Source organism: Nicotiana sylvestris, chromosome 12, assembly GCF_000393655.2.
Source record: "Nicotiana sylvestris chromosome 12, ASM39365v2, whole genome shotgun sequence".
NCBI lineage: Eukaryota > Viridiplantae > Streptophyta > Magnoliopsida > Solanales > Solanaceae > Nicotiana > Nicotiana sylvestris.
In genome coordinates, this window is record NC_091068.1 from 67,118,279 (window position 1) to 67,134,953 (window position 16,675).

General features: G+C 40.1%; 1 protein-coding gene across 2 annotated transcripts; it reads left to right on the forward strand.

The window, feature by feature from the left end:
- Positions 1 to 1,097: 1,097 nt before the first annotated feature.
- On the forward strand, positions 1,098 to 6,776 carry LOC104221641 (lipoxygenase 6, chloroplastic). 2 transcript variants are annotated; one of them, XM_009772722.2, is made up of 9 exons: positions 1,098 to 1,700; positions 2,812 to 3,089; positions 3,182 to 3,422; positions 3,508 to 3,834; positions 4,039 to 4,124; positions 4,209 to 4,316; positions 4,820 to 5,121; positions 5,381 to 5,647; positions 5,750 to 6,776. In XM_009772722.2, the coding sequence occupies exons 1-9, from the start codon at positions 1,328 to 1,330 to the stop codon at positions 6,507 to 6,509; spliced, it is 2,742 nt and encodes a 913-aa protein (XP_009771024.1). In that variant the 5' UTR covers positions 1,098 to 1,327; the 3' UTR covers positions 6,510 to 6,776. The 2 variants fall into 2 exon arrangements, with proteins under 2 accessions (XP_009771024.1, XP_009771025.1); XM_009772723.2 differs by having other exon boundaries at positions 3,185 to 3,422.
- Positions 6,777 to 16,675: the final 9,899 nt, after the last annotated feature.

Sequence of the window (16,675 nt, forward strand, 5' to 3'; positions counted from 1 at the left end):
AAGTGTGTTGCTCGAGGAAAGTGATCCTTTGTTGTATTCTGGACTAATTAGTAAATTATACATGTGAATATCATGTATGATATAATATTCATAATTGTGTTCGGGAGTTGGGTGGAGGTTGAAAAGTAGGCTGGTTTAAATTTAAAAGACTAGAAGTATCTGTAATTAAAATGATAACCAAAAATCTAAGCAGGTCCACCACATGCATTTTCCACTTCAGTCTTCACATGCCCCAATAGGCTTGCCACAGTATTAATGGAAATAATTGCCACATTGAAAGAAATTTGACTTAAATGACATTCAGTTGCACAATGCTTCATTATTGTATTTGGATCTATAACCACAGTTTTTAACAGGATGTAAAAAAATAAAAATAAAAATAAAATCTATAGCTAGTGACATGGTCCATTCAAATTGATATGATGTCTCCACCTACCTGTGCTCCTGCATTTTATCAAATACCTTAATTTTAAATTTGGTTTGCGTGGAATATATAAAATTAACACAAGTCTTGTATATTTGAATTTGAAGCCGGTTATGCTGACTTTAACCTACTTGATTAAGATTAGAAGTTATATTATTTACTTTTTGCTTAATGAGGTAACATCTGAGAATTCATATAACCAATTTTAACTTGCTTAGAAGCCAAGTGTTGTTTGTAGGTCTTTACAAATTAGCTTTTTGTTTTATAATTCTATCTCTTTTTTTTATATATGAGAGATTTAGTTTTGCGCAAAAATAAAAATTAAAAAGAACATTTTCTTAATTTCAACATTGTAAAAACCATGGAGACTTGTTTCCAGTGGCGGAGCCACATAGAACAGCTTGACACCCCTTTGCTGGAAAATTATACTATATTGCTAGATAATTTTTTTATTTTATGTATATCTATTATACGTTGACTCCCTATCTAATTATTTATATTTTGACACTTCTTGATGAAAATTCTGGCTCCGCCGTTGCTCCCCTCCTTTGCATGCAGGTGTTAGTAATCGTTGTTGTAACAGTAATGTTGTAAATAAAATTTTAAGAAGTTGAAGGTTCAAAGTTATTTGTAAGCACTAAAGGGCAAGAAAAAAGGACTTAAAAATAGTTGATGATGATCCAGTTGAGTCATTGAATATTTAAAAATATTTCTTATGACACATCGCATACGACTGTTACTTAAATGACTCAATAAAAACTGTATGCAGTACTAACAAGTTTGTTGGAAAAATATATCTCAAATTTGTCACACCCTCCATACATAGTATCTAGAGAATGATAATTCCTTTGATCAACTTGTAGTCTTGAATTTTTAACATAGGTGGGGGTGCCAATAATTCCAATGATGCTTACAGCTCAACCAAGATCCACTGCACTCAGCTCAGAAATCCAACATGTCCTTACCGTCCGGGCACCGGAGATCATCACCGGCGGCCGGAGGAAATTCATGTCAAAAAGAAGTATATTACAAGTTAAAGCTGTGATCCAAAGTGGGAATAACAAAAAGACTGCAAATACTGTGGAGAAATCTGCTGAGGAGAGTAAAATGGTTTCTTCTGGCAAAAGTGGGAATCTTGATGTGAGAGCAGTGATTACTTTGAGGAAGAAAATGAAGGAGAAAATCACAGACAAGATTGAAGATCAGTGGGAGTCTTTAATGAATGGGATTGGAAGGGGAATCTTGATTCAGCTCATTAGTGAAGACATTGATCCTGGTTTGTAATTTTTCTTGGATATACAAATCTCTGTGCATAAAATTTACTTGTTGCGTTTGGTAGTGTCTATGATTTCTGATTCTTTGACTTTATTATTGTATGAGTTGAGTTCTATAGTTTCTGTTTTTCTTTTGATCTAACTTCTCAACTTTATTTCCAACTGTCTAGATTGCTGGTTATAGGTTTGGTTTGGTTCATTGACTAAAGCAAGGGTATAGCAACTCCCCTCCTCCCCCTCCCCCCACCCCCCAAAAAAAAAAAAAAAAACTATGAACTAAGAGAAAACCTTCAATCTTCTCAAAATATTATTTTTGCTTCTTTGTTGGAGCAACATGAAGGAAAAACAATTACCCGCACTTACATGTTTGCACAGGACTAATAGCCCGTTTGGCCGAGCTCGAAAAATAAGCATATTTTGAGAATTGTTTTTTTCAAAAGTACTTTTGGTGACAATAATTTGGGTTTGGCTAATAATTTAAAAAGTACTTCTATGCAGCAATTAGTGTTTGGCCAAGCTTTTAAAAAGTGTTTCTAAGTGTATTTTTCTCAAAAGTGCTACTCAAAAAAGTGCTTCCGGGAAGAAGTTACTTTTTTCTGGTTCTCCAAAACCGCTTCTGCTTCTCCTCGAAAACACTTTTTTTCTCCTAAAAGTTTGGCCAAACACTTCAAATTTGGGAAAAAACACTTTTTTGAAGGAAAAAAAAAAAGTGCTTTGAACTTGGAGAAGCTTGGCCAAAAAGTCTATAATAGATGCTTAAGATTTGTTTGCGCATAAACTTATATTAGCTAGCCATGTTTAATTAATATACACTCTGACCTGTTCAATCACTTAACCATGATAAGTTAATATGGTTTGGTGTAAACACCTGGTGCATTAGATGGAATATATTGTGGTTCATTCTTTTGTGCCTTTCTTATTTAGCTTTTCTGGGTGCCTTTTAGTTCATTTGTCTTGTTTCCTGTAGTGAAAACTGTAATTGGCAACACAGCACTTAGTGCATAATGGATCCATTTATTGTGACTATAGGGCATCAATTCCATTCCACATGACATTTTTACATGAGTAGTATTCTAAGGTTAATGGAGTACTAACACTATTTTCTGCTCACAGTTACCAAGTCGGGAAAGATTGCGGAGTCTTATGTGCGAGGTTGGTTGTCCAAGCCTTCTGACCATCCATATATAGTTGAATATGCCGCCGATTTCAGAGTACCACGCGATTTTGGACGTCCTGGAGCTATCATTATTACCAATTTCCTTGACAAAGAGATACACTTGGTGCAGATTGTTGTTCATAACTTTAATGAAGGCCCTATATTCTTTAGTGCTAATACATGGATTCACTCTCGAAAAGATAATCCAGAGAGTAGAATTATCTTCCAAAATCAGGTAAGCGACATACTTTTAAATGATTTCACTTTTCATTTTCATTAGTAAAGCAGATAATGGTGCTTGATCAAGGATGCTCCTGCATGTTATAGCAGGCATATCTACCATCTGAAACACCACCTGGCATCAAGGATCTTCGACGTGAAGACTTGTTGATCATTCGTGGAACTGGGAAAGGCGAGAGGAAGCTACATGAACGAATCTATGATTATGATGTTTATAATGAGTTAGGCAATCCCGACAAAAGTGAGGATCTTGCTAGGCCACTGATAGGTGGCAAAGAGAGACCTTATCCTAGGCGTTGTCGGACTGGTAGAAGTCCAACTAAAACAGGTACTGAAAAATCTGTTGAGGAGTAAAATTTTCGTGCCTCAATTCTGTGACATACCTTTTTTTCTTGATCTTTGGATGCTGACAGATCCACTAGCAGAGAGTCGAATAGAGAAACCTCATCCAGTTTATGTCCCTAGAGATGAAACTTTTGAAGAAATTAAGCAAAATACTTTTTCTGCTGGAAGGTTGAAAGCTCTGTTACATAACCTGGTACCCCTAATTGCTGCTACACTGTCAAGCTCAGACATTCCCTTCACAAACTTCTCCGACATAGATAAACTCTATAACGATGGGTTTGAATTGAACGATGATGAACATTCACAGAAGAATAAATTTCTTTCTGATACTTTGGATAAAGTATTTTCTGTCAGCAAAAGGTTGCTCAAGTATGAGATTCCTGCTATAATCAAACGTAAGCACACATATTAAATTACTTTTTCATCAGTATATGTTTTTAGCTGTATCATTTAGCACTATTGAGACTGAGGAATCCTGTTTTATTCACAAGATTGACGATATATGCCATCAGAAACCTGCTCTCTCTAATTTCTTTCCGACTGTAGTTTCTGGAGTGATATTTCATAAACTCTGCATCTTTCTGATTTTTGTTACGCAGGGGATAGATTTGCTTGGTTGCGAGATAATGAGTTTGCGCGACAAGCTTTAGCAGGGGTTAACCCTGTGAATATTGAACTTTTGAGGGTAATTTTTGTTATTTTTTTTGTACTAAATAAATTATAAGCTTTCTTTATACATTCAGTAAGTAAGCTTGCGGGTATTCAACAGGAATTTCCAATTGTTAGCAAACTAGATCCAGCTGTTTATGGCCCCCCTGATTCAGCTATTACCAGGGATCTTATAGAACAAGAGCTTAATGGACTGACTGTTGAAGAGGTAATAATTTTCCAGTGTACTTTGTTGCTGCTTTGCTCTAACCAGGAAACTGAATTCACCATACTGGATATGCACCTGGTAGTAGTTTCTCAAACACAGTGATCAGTGTTTCCGTGTAGGATATGATAAGTGACAGATAGATTTCTCTCGTGTTGGTTCTTTGTTGATTTATAATCATCAGTGGTCTATATATTTAAAGAGTTCAGTGAGTTTAGGAATTCGGTAGACAGAAGTATCTGATTCTTCTTTAGAGGATTTTTTTCATTTGAATGATAAGCTCATTAACATACCAAGTTTCCACTGGAGAAAAGTTGCTACAAAAAGTGTTCATAGAAATAGAAATTTTTCTTGCTTAAATTTGTGGCATGCATGCACTTTCTTGGCATCGTCGCCTTTTTGTCCCAATTATTTGCAAATCTTGATCCATTTCCAAAGTGTTATTTGAGAAATCTATTTTGTGGTGGCTCTTTTCATGTTTAAACCAGCTCTAATTTTCTGCTCAGGCAATTGAAGACAAGAGATTGTTTATACTTGATTATCATGACATGCTTTTGCCATTTATCGGGAAGATGAACTCCTTGCCAGGGAGGAAAGCTTATGCATCAAGAACACTTCTCTTCCACACATCCAGAGGTATTCTAAAGCCGATTATCGTTGAACTTTCACTGCCTCCAACACCTTCTTCACCTAGGAACAAGCGTATATTCACCCATGGGCATGATTCTACCAGTCACTGGATCTGGAATCTAGCCAAAGCACATGTTTGTTCAAATGATGCTGGCATTCATCAGTTGGTGAACCACTGGTAAGCTTAGAGCCCTTCTCTTTTTTCTTTTTTTATCTTTTTTTGTAAACATATTTACGTAGCTTTCTTCCAATCTTAGTTCTCATTGTGCTTTCATAATGTCTAATAATCTTCTCCTTTGGGCACTTTGGCATTGACCATGTGTTGAATTAGATTTGAAACTGAAACTGGACGATTGCAAAGACATAGCAGAAATTTTTCTCTAGCTTTGACCCTTTCAGTCGGGGATCTCACTGTGCGTGTAAAACTGAATTCTCAGGCTAAGGACTCATGCTTGTATGGAACCGTATATCATTGCAACCCATAGGCATCTTAGCTCTATGCACCCAATTTACAAGCTACTTCACCCACACATGCGCTACACACTGGAAATCAATGCGCTTGCGAGGCAGAGTTTGATAAACGGGGGTGGAGTTATTGAAGCATGTTTTAGCCCCGGAAGATATTCAATGGAAATAAGCTCCGCAGCTTACAAGAGCATGTGGCGGTTTGATATGGAAGCTCTGCCTTCAGATTTAATAAGAAGGTAAATTTCCTAAAGCAAGACATCTCTTAAAACCTTGAACTACTGTTTCATCTGATAATTGCAACTTCTCAACTAATAAACACAACGTTGATTGCTTTTAAGGGGAATGGCCGTGGAGGATCCATCAATGCCTTTGGAGGTGAAACTTGTGATTGAAGACTACCCTTATGCAGCAGACGGCCTTCTTATATGGTCTGCCATAAAAGAATATGTGGAGTCGTATGTTGAGCACTACTATTCCGAGCCTAATTCTGTCACTTCCGATGTTGAGCTCCAAGGGTGGTGGAATGAGATCAAGAACAAGGGACACCCTGACAAGAAAGATGAGCCTTGGTGGCCAAAGCTTGTTACTAAAGAAGACTTGTCTGGCATACTCACCATAATGATTTGGATTGCCTCAGGCCAACATGCAGCAATAAACTTTGGGCAGTACCCTTTTGGAGGTTATGTACCTAACCGTCCTACCCTTATGCGAAAGCTCATCCCACGTGAAGATGATCCCAGCTATGAGAACTTTATTCTTCACCCTGAGTTCACTTTTCTGGCATCTTTGCCTACTCAACTCCAAGCTACTAAAGTGATGGCTGTTCAAGATACCTTGTCGACTCATTCAGCAGATGAGGAATACTTGCATCAGGTGCACGAACTTCAAAGATTCTCCTTAAATGATCATGAAGTTTTGAAGATTTCTGAAAGATTCTGTGCCAAATTAGAGGAGATAGAACATACCATCAACCAAAGAAACAAGGATAATCGTCTTAAAAACCGAAGTGGTGCTGGCATTCCTCCATATGAACTGCTCCTACCTACTTCTGGTCCGGGCGTTACCTGTCGCGGTATTCCCAACAGCATCTCTATCTGACAGGTTCATGATCTCACAGTCACAGCTCACTCAATATATTATTCATATCTTCTATGGTTATGACTTGCTAGGGATCATCTGGAACTTGGTTGCATGCAGTTTGTAGTTAGTATTCATTCTTTTAACACTTGTAGAAATATTTTGCAGGTCGTGGATACTAATAAATTGAGGGCATTAAACTCTTGAGAAGCACCATGTAATTAGAAAATAATACTTATTGAGTTTTGTCTTTCCAAGAAGATATATGTGGCTAATTTTCTTATTTAACATTTTGCTGTTTGTGTCTTCACAATTCGGATGGAGAAAAGATCGTGTGGGTAAAAATAAAACACTTATCTGGTAGTGCCTATGCATGTAGAATCCCAAACCTCAAGGGGTAAAATATCTTAAAAAGTTTTGGGAGGTTATGCTCATTAGACAAATTGTTGTAAGTGAATTTTCAACTAATTTCACTAACAACTAACTAATCTTGATTTCTTAAGTACTATTTCTCTTGTACATGACAGTTTAGAGCAAGCAAAAAGTCTTGTGTCAATTTCTTTATGTTATTTTAGCTTGTAGCTAGACATAGGGGGAGAGTGAATTATGTCTTGTTCAAATTTTTGCATTTTAAAGAACTTAATTCTTTAACCTAAGTATTTCAGACAAAATCTCCTTACTTGGGAGTGAAAACTATGACCTAACCTCGTCGGATTTACCTTAAAATTTCACTAACTTTAAAAGGCAATTTTAGTGACAAATTAATAACTAAAGGGACTAACTCTAATACCTTAACCTCTACAAGTAACCCAATTGTAGCTATCCCTCTCCAGACTATAAACTCTAGCCTAGAAGGCTAAATAAACTCTTCAGAATTGTTCAGCTATGATTACACTTCTCAATAAGCAAAACAGGCTACAATTAAAGAACAATGACTGTCACGGCCTCAATATCCCTCCGTAGGATGTCGTGGTGACACCTAGTCTCTACGACTAGGTAAGCCTAACATTCAATAATAGCTTGACAGAAATAATTAACAGAAATACTAAAACAAGTCTAATAAACTCATAAAATCTACCGAAGATCAACAAATACTTTCCCAAAATTAGTGGAACTGAGTCATAAGCTCTACAGAGTAAGCTAAAAATATCTACTACATCACTGTCTAAATGCAAAATACAACAGTAGTAAAAGTAAAGGAAGGTGACTCCGAGGCCTGCGGACACCAAGCAGGCATACCTTGAAGTCTCCGTAAGCAGCTAACAGTCGATCACAAACGTCCGCTATGAGCAGACGTACCTGGATCTGCACAAAAAAGATATGCAAAGGCGTAGTATGAGTACACTACAATGGTACCCAGTAAGTATCAATCCTAAGCTCAGTAGAGTAGTGACGAGACCAGGTCAAGATACCTACTACGATATAATAAGCGGAAAGAAAATGTAATATCAAGAAATAACAGAAAGCGGAGCAATGAGTAATATGAAACAAGTTTATAACAGAGACTAATGAAAGGAGTGTAAGCATAGAGATAACATAAGGAAAGCAATTGAAAAGAACCACAATGTTCATATACGAACAATAACTGATAGAACAACGAAGAAGAAAACAACAAGAAGTGTTCCCACGAAATAACACTTTACAACACGAGATAAACAACAAGAATCACAACGAGGTATTGCCTCGTGTACAAAAGAATCACAACTGAGGTACCGCCTCGTGTATATATAAAAGTCACAACTGAGGTACCGCCTCGTATTCACAATTCACAATCTTCAATCACAGTCTTTCCTTATACTGCCGTGTGAGCCTTACATTTAAATAGTTCTGAAAATATTTTTACCCGAAATAGCTACACATACTTTAGCCCACCTTATCACGTCATGTGGCTTCACGTAGTTCCCCTACAAGCAACACACACATAAGTCCTACCTTATGCCACCGCGTGCACATTAACCCCCAGTTTTATACCGTCGCATGTGCGTCAATATCACATCACAATAACAACTCGTACCACAAGTGTCCATATATCACAATTTGCCAACAATCAACAATATTACGGTTTCCACAACAATAACCCATGGCTCCACCACAACGTTTACAAGAATATCAACAATAGCAATGAATATAAAATTCTCAACAAGAAAGATATCTCAACAATTGAAAACTTCGCCTTAAAGTGATATGTCTTTCACAACTTCAACACATATAACTCAACAATGAGAAAAATAATGTATAACCACGAACTAAATACAAATAACTAACAATGGAAGAGATAACATAACTTCAAATAAGAATGATAGCAATGAAAGAGATAACTTGCAACATTGACATCAAATAATGATAATCAACAATGAAAGGGATCACATGTAACAATAAAAGAGGAAACAAGTTCGACTAAAGCATGAGAACAATTTATCAAGTAGAATGTAGAACAAGTATTAAATGATTCATATAAGGCTTGTAAAGATAGACTAACACAAGTAAGAATAGATTGACCATGAGAATTTAGAACATGATATAACGTTTCAATTAAAGCATGGATATAGTCTAAGTAGCCTAAACCGGTCAAATACCACGTACAACCTGTATACCCACTCGTCACCTTGCGTACATGACTTTTACATAGCACAAAAGACACAAGTAAGAATAGATTGCGTACATGACAGAGTTGGGAACTCCTCGCAAATGCGAAGATGGGTTTGCAATTGTGAACCTTGTTTCCCTCGCGAAAGTGACAAAGATCATCGCAAATGCAAACTTATCCCAGCCCAAGACTTCTTCGCAAATGCGACCTAGGCATCACAATTGTGATACCTGTTGTTTCCCTCCTAAGGTCGCAAATGCAACCCTGGTGTTCGCAATTGCGACACTAGAGGCACCAGACACCAGATTCTGCATTTTCCAGTTCAAAACTTTCCAAAACATGTCTGAAACTCATCCGAGCCCTCGGGGCTCCAAAACAAACATCCACACAAGTCTAAAAATATCATATGAAGTCGCTCACGTGATCAAAACACAAAAATAACATTTAAAAACTACGAATCGAATACTAAAACGCATGAATTTCAAAGTAAAGTTCAAGAATCTATAGAATAACAACAAGACGTCTGAATCCTATCAATTCAACCCAAATAATACCAAATTTTGTAGACAAGTTCTAAATAGCGTAACAGACCTATTCCAAGCCCCAAAATCAAATTTCAAGTTCAAAACTAAAAGGTCAACCTATGGTCAAACTTTTCAACTCAAATTGCCAAATTTTGGTAAAACAACACAAGTCAACCTACGAACTTCCGAAATCCATTTCGGGTATAGGCTCTAGTATGAAATCACGATACGAAGCTATCGGAGCCATAAAAACACCATTCTAGGATTGTTTTTCAGAAAAGTTAAAGTTTGGTCAATATTTCTAATTTAAGCTTCTAAGTCAAGGCTCAAAGGGTCTGAATCAGCCCGAAAGATTTTCGAACTGAAACTAACCAACCCCGCAAGTCATAAAATCATAAACACACATGTGTGAAGCATAAAAGGAAAAATGGGGCACAATTATACAAAACAACCAGTCGGGTCGTTACATTCTCCCCCTCTTAAAACAAACCTTCGTCCTCGAATGTGCAGAAGGATATACCTGAAGTGGTGAATAGATGAGGATAATGACTTCACATGTCGTGATCGGTCTCCCAGGTCTCCTCCTCGACCGGATGACCCCTCTATTGAACTTTCACTAACGCAATGTTCTTTGATCTCAATTTTGTATACGGCCAAAATCGGGGAGTTCGACTTTGGGGCTACTGTGGCACTCCACGCCCCACCTCGAGAAGCTCGAAACAGAATGTGAAGTGTGACCCTGAGGTGCGTCCCTCGAGGGAGCACATCGAAGGCTCACTGTTGTCAATCTCGGAACGATCCAAATCGATGATCATCATGGAAAGGCGGGAAAGCTCCCAAGTACACGTGGATAGAGCTGACCAAGTCTGCAAAAATAGTACAAATCCGTACTAAGCCATTATACAACTGTACCAATAGCATTTCCTCATTATCATTAGACATGTACTATGTTGGGATTTCACCCTCCTATATAAAGGGGACCCTTGTCATTTTGTAAGAGAGATGACTATTCAATACAATAGAACATTCTCTGCATTTCTTGCCTAAGCGTGCTCAACAATTACTCTACAAACTTATTACTTGTCCATTTATTGCTCCTCATTTATTGTGTTCATTCATTGTTCTTCATTTATTGCTCATTATTATCCTTTAAAGGTCGCCCTCGAGGTCCTATATTGCTGAGCTCAAGGCCCTCAATCTTGTGACCACGCTGGTTTGCTTATCATTTCTTGCTTATCTACACTTAGCATTATTCACATAACAACTAGTATTAAGATAAATCACGTATTTTTAGAACCAAAAATCAAATATAATTGTTAATACCATTTTCAAGGTAAATAGTTTGGCGCCCACCGTGGGGCTAAAAATAATAGCGATTGTTTTGGTGCTAGTTTTCTGATAACACATATTATTCTTCATACTTTTTCTTGTCAAAGATTCTTTGATTTCAAGCTTAATCATGTCTAGTACACAGAATGCACCTGCTCATGATAGTGAAGGACTTGGAGAAAACAGCGACATAGGGATTGGTGTACCACCTGTAAACCCTGAAGGAGTGCCAAACGTGGAGCCAGTTGATATAAACTCCCACAACGCTCTAAACACGGAAGCAGGCGCAGACCCCATAAGGAATGGACGCAGGGAAGCCTAGGCTGGAGGCCAAGAAGCACGAGGAATGGAAGAAGGAGGAGTTAGCCTCCAAGTGATATTCGAGATGTTGCTAGCTCGGTAATTCGCCATCGCTCTACTTCAAAGTCATAACAGAACCCCTAACACTGCCGAACTAGTAAACATGCAGCACGAACTAGTGCTGGAGAGACCCGATGAAAGCGGCTTGGGGACTGACCCTACAATCATAAAGATGCTCAAGGAATTTACTAATAGAATCGAGTCAGGAGAAAAGAAGATAGAGGCTAACGATATAAAGGTGGAGACTTATAATTCGAGGGTCGATCAGATCCCGGGCGCACCCCCGATTCTGAAGGGTGTAGATTCAAAGAAGTTCGTGCAGAAACCATTCCCATCAAGTGCGGCTCCGAAGCCCATCCCGAAGAAATTTAGAATGCCTGATGTCCTGAAGTATAATAGGACCGCGGGCCACAACAAGCATATTACTGCTTATAGTTATGCTGTAAAAGGGAATGACTTAAAGGATGACGAGATTGAATCCGTCTTGCTGAAGAAATTTTGAGAAACGCTATCGAAGGGGACATGATGTGGTATCATAACCTACCCCTGAACTCGATGGATTCATTTGGCAGATTCTTTTGTGAAGGCACATGCTAGTGCCATCAAGGTTGCTACAAGGAAGTCTGACGTCTTCAAGATCAAAAAAGAGAGAACGAGATGCTGAGGAAATTTGTATCTTGCTTCCAGATGGAGCGAATGGAATTACCACTGGTCTCCAATGACTGGGCAGTGCAGGCCTTCACTCGGGGATTGAACGAGCAAAGCTCGATAGCTTCGAAGAAGCTAAAGCAGAACTTGGTTGAGTATCCCACCATGACTTTGGCAGATGTACACAACAGATATCAATCGAAGATCAGGGTCGAGGATGACCAATTAGGAGCCCACTCTGGCTCAGTATATCCAAGCAGGATAACAAAGGTACAAAGGTTTACAGAGAGGGAGTCGATACCAAACAAGGAAAGATACCAGCCGTATGTGGAAGATCGAAGAAATGCCCCGAGGCGCAATATACCTCGAGGCAATCAAAGGATAGATCGAGGTCAAAGTTCCCGGGGACTCATGAGTAAAGTTGGGTTTGATAGGCACACTGAGATGGTAGAGGCACCCCGGTTATCTAAATACAACTTCAACGTTGATGTCTCGGACATCGTATCGGCCATATGTAAAATCAAAGATACCAGGTGGCCAAAACCCATACTGTTAGATCTTTCACAGAGGAACCCTAACTTGATATTCAAATATCATGGCACTCACGGTCATAGGACTGAGGATTGCAGACAGCTTCGAGAAGAAGTAGCCCGACTGATCAGCGAAGGGCACCTTCGAGAGTTCCTCAGCGACCGAGCTAAAAACCAATTTCAGGAAGAAAGGCGAATAGGAAGAATGAACCGGAAGAACCAAAAATAATAGAGTACAGTATATCACTTACGCTTGAAATTCCATTTCTCGAGAAACGGCAAGAACTCCGCAGTAATAATGTCAACAGTCCTCACTCGAACAAACCGACTCATCCACCCTCGTTCTATATCCTCGTCATCACTAGCAATAAAGGGCTTGGTAGATCGGCATCATAGTGTAATTAGACCTCGATGATGCAAAGGCCAATACAATCTGATGAGATGGCTAAAAGTGAACTCGAGCTCAGCCTTTTCAGCAAAAAATCTCATCATCAACACAATCCGCCAGAAAGACGAATGGATCTGAGCCAAAGTAACTCGATATCTTCAATAGAATTCGAGCACGAGTCGGTCGAGAGGACCCAACATAAAAGTGTATGTATACACGTTTAGAAACCCCTCTACGTGGCCCATAATATCCTCTTCCCGAGAGGGTACCCGCAGCCTCACCTTTTCTTCCCATTTGCAGTCTCTCCTCATAGTCTCGAGGTGTCTCTCCTATATTGAACGAATGAACCTCAATGCATGTTCTCGATGGCCCAGAACATCGTGGGGTTTCTCTATCGTAAAATCTCTCATCAAGACGAAACAGTTTGAAGTTAGCTCACCAAACATCGGCGGTGTACCACCGGCCAGGCGGAAAGCAGAGGTGGGACTTCCCTCTTCCTGGTGAGCAAATTTGGGCATGGTAGCCATAGCTCCTTCAAAACAAGAAAGGGAAGATGAAAACTCAAGCGAAAGATTTGATCTGGTGCGGCACTTGAACTAGCGCAAAAAGGGAACTCTATAGAGAAAGATAGTTGCACAAAGCGGCAAAGCCCCCAATGAAAGGAAAGCAAGTATATATAAGAAGAGCGGCGACTATTCATTAACTTTGATAGCCAATCAGCTCTCACAATGCAATTATGACTTTTTGGGAAATGTACCGATGGGCTATTTTAGTCACTTCATGGTCATTTAACAAGAATGATGTCACCATACCGTGCTCGAGGCATCGAGGAGTCAAATCGATTCCTTACCAACCCGACCTAGGGAAGGTATGTGATTGAAACCAGAACAACCCGATTTCAAGAGTCTTTGTTACTCCAAGACCGAGCTCGAAAAAGTTGAATTCAAGTTCGAAGCTTGACTTTGCCATGAACACTAAAAGGCAAAACTTTGAAGACATTAAAAATCCTTTGCATTCCAAAAATATATTTACAAAGGTGTATTTACAAAACTCCCACGCGGAGTCCACATACAAAAGAAGAAGAAGTAAAAAGAGCAAAAGTGGCCTAATCTTCATCCTCGCTAATCCCCGAGCCGCTCGTAGAGCCCTCATCCGAAGTAGTCGGAGTTGTTGACTTCTCTTCCAAGGCCTTTGCTTCTTCGATATCGGTAGAGAGATCGAAACCCTTGGCATGCACTTCCTCAAAGGCCTGCCTCCGAGCTTCTAATCGGGCACGTGCAAGGCGCGAGATAGTTTGAGCTTGGCCTCTTTAGATATATCCCTGGCTCGAGTATTCACTACAGCAGCATCATACCGATACGAGGATAAGAGTGCATCAGCCTCAGACTTGGTCGCGGATAATGCAGCAGCCAACTCAGCATGAAGCGCCTTGAATTTAATAGCCTCCTCTTTAGCGCCTTGAAGAAGACTCTAAGTCGAGGCCAGCGCCTCTCGGAGAGTATCCCTTTCCGAGGCCATGCTATCTTTGTACCGCTTCAGCTTGAGGATCTCACCATCTTTGGCCATAATATCTTCCCGAAGCTGCCCTACTAGGACATCCTTTCGCTCAATCTGCAAATTACGATTCAAGGTAATAAACACCAAGTCATGGAAACAAAAGGCAAGCTCATGAGTACCGAATTACCTGCTCGATGAAGTTGGCCCACTCTTGGAACACTTTCTCCGAGCTTGCTCGAAGGCTGTTCAGTTCCTCCTCCCTTCGGGCATAAAGAGCTTTTAGCTCTCTCGACTCTGAAGCAAGTTTCTTGAACTCCTCCTCGCAATGAGTCAATTTAGCTCTTAACTTGGAGAAGGCCTTGTCGTACATCATCTTGACCTATAGCATGAAGGAAAGAAGTTAGAAAAATAAGGATCAAAACTCAAGCCGCAAAGGTTATGTCAAAAATCACCTATTTTTGGAGTTTCGCAGCCTCCTCGAGGACGACTGGGCATCGACATCAGCATCTTGTTCAACACCGGCAAAAAAATCTTCAAATGTATCATCCTCTCCCTGGGATGCCCCTACATCGGGAGTCTCCTTGTTCTGGGCATCCCGTATTTGCCCTAGGGAAAATGACGGGCCTGGTTGAAGATCGCCTAAGACATCGACCTCTATCGGGGCTTCCTCTTGCCCTCGAGGGGCCTCAAAGCTGGATCCTCTGAATGCACCAACAAAATGTTCATCGGCACAAGTTGCATCCTGTTCAATGGTCGGCTCGGGGAGCGCATCCAAACCCTCCTCTAGGGTCTCCTCAATACGAGGTGGGACCTCATCGGCCACCTCTAACTCGGTAGTCTTCTGCCTGGCAACCTTCGAAGCATCAGCATTTTGTCTTGCTCTATGTACCAATGGGAGACCGTCATCGTCCTCGTTTTCAGAACGAAGAATCTTAGAAGCTGCCGGAGTTAGGACCGTTACATCGGCCCTAGGATTTCTAGCCTTATCTCTCTTTGGTTTCGGGGACTCCGTCAGCGTCTCCTTCTTTCTCTTTCTATCTTTGGCAGATTTTTGGGTCTCCTCTTCGCCAAAAGGAGGCGGTCTCATTGAAACAACTTCCCCGAGGCTTGCATAGGAGTAAAATGTCAAACATACCGCCAAGAAATCTATTCATAAGGGATTTAGAAGTGATAATGGTGAGGGCGTACCATGATTTTTGGCCTCCTATCGAGTTTTGGTCAAATCATGCCAAACGCGCTTGTCGTATGAGGAGGTGGAGTCTAAGAGTTCAACCCAGCCTAGGAGATCCTTGACCGCACTGGGGAACCACATGGTGGCTAAGCAACCGGAGGAGAATCAATTCAAAAAAGAAAGGAATTAGCTCAAAAGAGGAAAAGAGGACATCCAGGTGATAAAACACGCTCGGTGTAATGACACTTACGTCTCATATTCCATTCCTCGGGGAATGGTATCTTCTCGGCAGGGATGAGGTCCTAAGTCCTGACTCGAACAAAGCGGCTCATCCACCCTCAATCCTTATCTTCGTCGATGCTGGCAAAAATCACTCTGGTCGATCGAGGCTGCAGTTTGACTAGGCCCCCTCGATAGAGACGAGGGCTATACAACCTAATCAGATGATCGAGGGTGAAATTTATCCCCTTGACCATGTTCGAGAAATATCTAGTCTAATAGATGATTCTCCAAAAATAGGGATAAATTTGACAAAGCGTCACTCGATATTGTTGACAAAAATCGAGGATCGTTGGGTCTATCAGTGGAGAAAAAGAATCTACAAGATCTAAGGTAAAGGGGTACGTATATACAGTGAGGAATCCAGCTCTTTATGTAGTTATATCCTCTTCCGATGAAGGGATCTCCACTTGTACCGTCGCTCCCCAACGACAATCTATTTTCACTTTCTTTATGTCGGTTATTAGACTAATATACCGACACATGGGCTCGCATCGTCCCGGTACCGAAGAAGGTTTTTCAATTTTGAAATCGGAGGATGTCTCGAAGGTCCCAGGAATACACTCCTCAATACGAGGAGGCTTTATCTTTTTGCCCTTAGTCGAGCGTGATGAAAAAGGGGCTTCCTCTTTTTGCGGTACTGTCTTAGAAGTTTTGGCCATGGTTATAACAAAGTTTCAAGGTAAGCTAAGGAAGAAGTGATGGGTTTTCAATGTCTTTGCCTTATGCTTCTTATGTTTTGATGATCTAGCAAACTTATTGTGAAGATCCACATAGAGAACCTGACACACATGGTATACATTTCAAATGAACAATGTCCAGTCTGATCTCAACAAATGAATGAACAACCATAGGGAGGAACACAATAGGGACT